This window comes from Muscardinus avellanarius (genome assembly GCF_963383645.1).
Source record: "Muscardinus avellanarius genome assembly, chromosome: 2".
Lineage (NCBI taxonomy): Eukaryota > Metazoa > Chordata > Mammalia > Rodentia > Gliridae > Muscardinus > Muscardinus avellanarius.
This window is the reverse complement of record NC_137787.1, coordinates 31,488,533-31,494,985: the sequence shown is the minus strand read 5'-3', so window position 1 is coordinate 31,494,985 and position 6,453 is coordinate 31,488,533. Positions and strand designations below refer to the sequence as shown.

General features: G+C 34.8%; 1 protein-coding gene across 1 annotated transcript in view; it reads left to right on the top strand.

Annotated features, from left to right (window-relative positions):
* Positions 1-908: 908 nt before the first annotated feature.
* The window catches only part of CPO (carboxypeptidase O), a gene marked incomplete at both ends in the record, with an annotated part of 28,328 nt that continues 22,783 nt past the window's right edge, over positions 909-6,453 (top strand). Inside the window, one exon of the mRNA XM_080689338.1 lies at positions 909-976. Within this exon, the coding sequence (XP_080545464.1) occupies positions 909-976 (68 nt within the window). The remainder of the gene's footprint in view (positions 977-6,453) is intronic.

Here is a 6,453-nt window from a genome sequence, read left to right as displayed (position 1 = left end):
CTGTCTCTGTCTCTGTCTCTCTCTCTCTCTCTCTCTCTCTCTCTCTCTCTCACACACACACACACACACACACACACACACACACACACACACACACACACTTTTCCTCACTGAGTGTGGGGCACAATGGGTTCCCCAGACCAGACCTTCATTTAAATCCCTTACTGGGCTGCACTCAAGTTCTCGTTGCTCGGTGTGAACTTCAGGGGCTGCTTCACGGGTTATTGCTCCAAACTCAGGCGTTTCTGAGAGCACGCAGTGGTATCGATAGAGTCCTTTATGTGAGACAGGCATGGGGGGAAATCCACTTGGGAAGGGATTTACGTGGCATTCACTGCTCAGATCTGGAGAGATCCAGGTATAAAAAGCTGGCGATGGGTGACATGTCTATCAGAAGAAGAGAAGGCATTTACCCCAAATGAGCTTTCAACTGCAGAGGGGATGGGAGATTCTGAAAAATAACCACAACCACCATGACAAGAACAGAAGCCAGCCCACCTGCTATGCCTCTCAGACTCCTGCAGAGGGGAGAGCAGGAGTGGTGGCTCCTGAGAATGCAGGTGACAGCGATTTCTAGAAAACACACAGGGGACTTTCCATGGGGAGGGAATTTCTTTCCAGATTGGTGAAGTCAAGAGCTTGTGCAAATTTGCTTTCAGGGGCGAAATAAAAATACTAAATGGTAAAGCACTTTCCATTATTAAAAAACTAAAGGATTTTGAAGACATGATGGAGTTAACGAAGTAATTGCTCAAGTGTGTTTCTGCTGTGACATCTGTGGACAGACCTGCTTGCTTATCTTATCTTGATATGAGTTGATGTCTCGGGGCCTTCCATGCATGCTCCAAGACCTTGAGTCACTGATCAGGAAGAGAAATCCAGGCTTTCCTAGCTCTCTCTGCAGAAGAATGAGGCCTCTGCTTGGAGCCCTTTACCTTTTGGGGATGCTGGTTCCTTGGGGGCTGGGACATGGTCGGTGAGTGTGAAGTGGGCAGAGGGGCTGTTATGATTGCATCTGTCTAGGTGGGATGCTTTCTTCAAGGTCAATGACACTGGATTCTCCTCTCTTCTTTCCTACACACACCACCATGAGATGACAAGAATAAAGACGACTCAAGTTTTGTCACTGAACATCACTCTAATAATTCTTGAATAGATAAAATATCTAGCTAACATTTCCTAGCACAAATGCCAGGAGATATGTCATGTTATGACCAGAAAAATGAACCTATGATGAAAATTCTATGTTGCTTATTTTATAGTTTCTCAGTTGGTAAATCACTTTATTCTAATTATGAAGAAAGATGTTTAAAGTTATAAAATAATTTCACCCAGAGATCATTACTATTAATGTTTTGAGATAGATAACTAATTATGTTTATAGTGCCATTGCTGGAATTTTTCAGGTAAATAGCACTCTAGACATTTACCTATGGCATTCATAACTTATTTAAAACATTGCAGTTGTTAAGAGTATTTCATCATTTAGTTAATTTCTGCTTTCTCATTGTTACAAATAATGCTATGATCAGTAACCATACTGATTTTTTTCTTTTGCAAATATTTGGTCACTTCTCTAACATGTTATAAAAAGTGGAATTACTGGGTCAAATTGATAAATGCCCATTATTGACTTTCTTTGTATTTTGTTGATTTTTGTCTCATTATTCGTTTTATGTTTCTGTAATGGCCCATTCATGTCATTTGCCCATTTTTGTGGTCTTTCCCTACTCATAAGGAATCATAACTTCTGTAAATATAAACTCTCTGTGTGTATAGTTTACTTATAAAGTATACTTTCCCTTATTCAAACATGGGCATAATTTCCCTCCTTTGACATTCTTTATACAATACATATGGTTATAAGTGGTGTTTCTTTCCTTTTTTGCTTCATGGCTAAAAAAAAATCTTGCACCAAACTTGCTCTCACAGAGCAGAGAAACGTACTCAAGTTTTGCCTCAGACTAACTGTATAACCTCAGCTAGTCCCTTGTCTTTGCAGAGAGTCTGATTTCAGATGTAGAGTTCAGGATCCACTTAGTGCCAAAACCCCTTCAGACACTTATTTTTCAGTTCTTCCATTATATACAACTTGGTTTCATATGGACAGTACATTTCTCTTCCTTTTTGATACTTTTTTTTTATCCACAATTAGAAACAAAGACTCATGTTTATTTCACAAGGAAAATATTAAAAAAAACTAGGTATACCTTTTTCTCTAGTGTCCATGCTTCTGAAAATCTATACTGAGGACATAATCTAAAGCATAAAAAGAGTTTTATACATTGAGATGCAGCTTTATTTATGACATAAATGTCATAATATTTGGAAGTAACATAAATGTATCATATCAGGTTATGTAAATGCTGATATGTGATATATGACAATGGAATATTATTCCTCCATTAGAAAATTAACTATGAGGTATGTGCATGTATACCTCTACCCTCTTGTACTCTATTAAGAGGTATGATTACAATGCACCAAAAAAGAAAGAAAAAAGAAAAATAATTATTAAAATTTAAAAAACATGACCAAACATATTTTATACTATAGAAAAGATATAGAAGACAAAATATTAAAGTATTTAGAAAATTATAAATTTTCTAATAAAGTATTTAGAAAATTAAAGAAGTAACTGTATCAAAGTGGCAGTTATTATCTCTGATTGGTGATTTTTCCCTTTCCTCAACTGTTCTTTACTTTGCAAATATTTCACAATGAATATTTATAACACTTTTATTTAAAGAAAAATACCGCCATGCCCCAGGTATATTATGAAAGTGGTCAGGCTCATGCAGAAGGTAGCTGTCCACTGGACAGCTTATTAAAACTGCATTTGAGGAAAACCTTTTGAATGTGCTTAGTCTTGGCCTTACTGGCTTATTTTCATTGTTATTTGCTGATATAAAATAATGGCTACTTTTATGTAAACATTATCAACTTAAAACATAGGTTAGCTGCAATTTTTTGAAATTCTCTATTCACTACAATAGATGTGGTAATAGTCTAGAATATCTAAAATTAATAAAGATAAAAAGCCATTATCTTTATTTCAAGCATTTAGGGAGGCGGCCTCATATATATTACATACTTTGAAAATGGTGTGCGTCTATAAATAATTTGGGATTTAGCAATATGAATCAAATGGCTTAAAAATATTCATCCCTTTGACCTATTCTTTTTCCTGGAATGTAGATCAAGGGAAAAATCATAAATGAAAATACAGATTTAAACAAAAAGTTATTAACTACAGAATTATTTATAACAATCTTCCCAAAAGACAAATACCTTTATCCAGCACAGGAGAAGATATTTAAAGAAGTGATATGTAATAGTAATAGATATTTATTGTTAAATATTATGCAGTCATTAAAAATAATGTTCAACAACAGTTTTCATTGGTTTGATAAAATGTAATAGGACATAGAATATAAATAAATGAATAAAAATTTATACATAGATGTAATCTGCTATAATCGCAAAAACAGCTAAAAATAACAAAAGGAGATATGCCAAAATATCATGAGTGGTTAACTCTGGGAGGTGGGATTCTCGAGGATTATTTCTTCTTTCTTGTTTTGAAATTTTTTATTGGTGCACTGTAGTCATGTACTTAATGGGGTACAAGATGGTAGGGGCATACATGCGTACAACACTCATTGGCCCTTCCCCAATCTTGCTTTTCTCTTTTCTTTGTTTCCTTTTCTCTTTCCTAGACTTTCTAAATTCTGTACTTTAAGAATATGTTAATTTGTAAGCAGAAAAATAAAAATTGAAAAACATTACTACATGAAATATTCATGCAACTCTTTCTTCACTAAGTAGTTTAAAACACAAAATTTGCCTTTCAATATTCATTATTTTAGTTTCTTTGTACATTCCAGTGGAAATTCCATCAGACAATCTTTGATCTGTAGCATTTATTAATAATGCACCCCAAAGGATCATTTTCTCTGTTAAACATTTTATGAATTTCTGTTCAAAAAGAATACACAGAGTACAATAATCTTTTCATTTGCGTGGTGAGAAAAGAGTGGTGATAATTCGGGGGATTAGCCAGCTTTCTCTTCCCTCTCTACATGCATTATGCATCAGCCAAGAAATTGCCTGAAACAGGAAATAGCCCTTCTAAGTATATGGTTGAAACATTCACTTAGTATTAGAGTTTCTGAGTTTAACTCTTATGTTTTAGTTTTGTATAAAAATGACAAGCACTTTTAATATCAGAGGCTTTCACTCAAATCTCAGCTCATTCACTGTTGGGCATATTAGATGGACCCAGTCATTCAGTGCTGGGTTTTGGAAGCAACTCACACATTTTGTAGAACTTAGCTGGAGGATAGCTAAACAGCCATTGGCACCTGAGCGTGTTCAGTTGCTTTGCTGTCTTCTCCTCGGTGTTGTGACATTTCCAGACCACTTGAAACAGAAACCCATCAGGTCCAAGGCTTACATTTCAGTGTATAGCCAGCCCTCTCTACCCATGGGTTTAACATATACCAATTCAATCAACCTCAGATTGAAAATATCTGAAAAAATATTGCATCTATACTAAACATGTAGGTGAATTTTTTTTACTTGTATTACTCCTTAAAGAATAGGGTATAAAAAATGTCTACATAGCATTCACATTGTATTATAAGTAATCTAGAAATGATCTGACGTATACAGGAAGGTCTGTGTAGGTAATATATAAATACCACGTTTTATAGAAGGGACTCTAACATCTGTTGAGGGGAAGTTCCTATAACTAAACCCTTACGGATACCAACCAGGCTGGCCTTAAACTGCAATCCTCTTGTCTCAGCCTCCTAAGAACTGGGGTTATAGGCACCCACCACCACACTCAGCCCCTCAATATGTTTTGAGCACCATTTTAGGGTAGTAAGAGAAGACTGTACTCACTTTCCACCACCAAACAGATAACTGTGATGAAGATAAAATCCAGACATTTGCTAAACTATATGAAGGAAGACAAGCTACTGTCTCGGGTCCCAGCACTAACAGGAAATTATCTTCAGTGACCTCATTCCTCGGCAGGATTCCACAGGGCGGGCAACCAGTGTGAGGGATGAGGGAGAAGGGGGATCTTCCCTTCTTCACTCTCTTCTTCATCCTGAAAAACAGTTGAAATTATCTCCTGGTGGTTTCTTCATGCTAATAGTTACTGTTGTTCTCTTTTTGGCCAAATCAAAGACAGCCAATTTAAAAATGGGCTAATAAATATTTTAACTGAGATTGTAGGGCATAATAAAAAATACTTTAGCCTATGTAACAATGTCTTCAGGAAAAAAAGAGAACAAATAATAGTATATTTTAAGAATGATTGTTAAGATTAAAAGAGAGATAGATGATAATACTTAAAACAGTTTTGGCATGTATAATACTGGTAAAATGTTGGTGGTTGTTATTATTGACTATGCTTGAGTTTGGAACTCTCCCTTTCCTGACCTCAATATATTTGTGTGTGTGGGAGGGTACTGTGGACTAAACCCAGTGGCATTCTATGTTTGAGCTATATTCTCTGCCTTTATTTATTTATTTATTTATTTATTTATTTATTTTTACATTGAAACAGGATCTTGCTAGGTTTCTGAGAGTTTTGCTAAGTTGCTGTCCCAGCCTCCCAGCACTGGGATCACAGGTGTGCTCCACAGGACCCAACCCCTCAATAAAATTTGAACACCATTTTTTTGGTTGTAATCATTGCACTAGCTAATTACACCTCATGCCTTATTATTTAATAGCTAAGTTACTTTATTTTTCATGTGTTGTATTGGTCTCTTAAGTATATTTTAAGCTTCAAGAGAGAAATCTTTATTTCTATTACTACTATCTATTACTGCTATTGTCTATAGTAGTAAGAATCCATACCTCCTGGGCTGTTTAATGGATAGGTAAAAATTAAAATAAAGTGCTTTGATCAGTGCCTAGTATATGGTTCTTAGAAAGGGTTAACTAAGGGTTATTTAACGTATATTTTTAAGTTAAAAAAGACTTAAAAGGTGCCCCTGAAAATCTGTGTAGATTGAATTTTTATGAACTTTAAACACACTAGGGGCTATATGTACTTTTCTTTATAAAATAATAGTATTTTTTGTAAAGCAATCTCAACATATTGTACATATATTATGTGTGTTGTACTGGGGATAGAACCAAGGGTCATTCTACCTCTGAGTCACATCCTAGCTCTTATTTTTTTTAAATTGTTTTTAAAGCAGGGTTTCACTAGCTGACAATATATATTTTTACACTGAAATTGCTAACTCTGAAGAATTATTACTTACTTAAAGTTTGATGAGTGGTAAATATTAGAAATTAATCTATGACTAACATAAGGGAGCATTTTTCTCCTTGATATGATCATTTAAATAGCATTTGCTTTTCTTTTAATCTCCTAAAATTTATTTCCATTGTTTTAATTAATTATTTAGATAATCCAATATTATA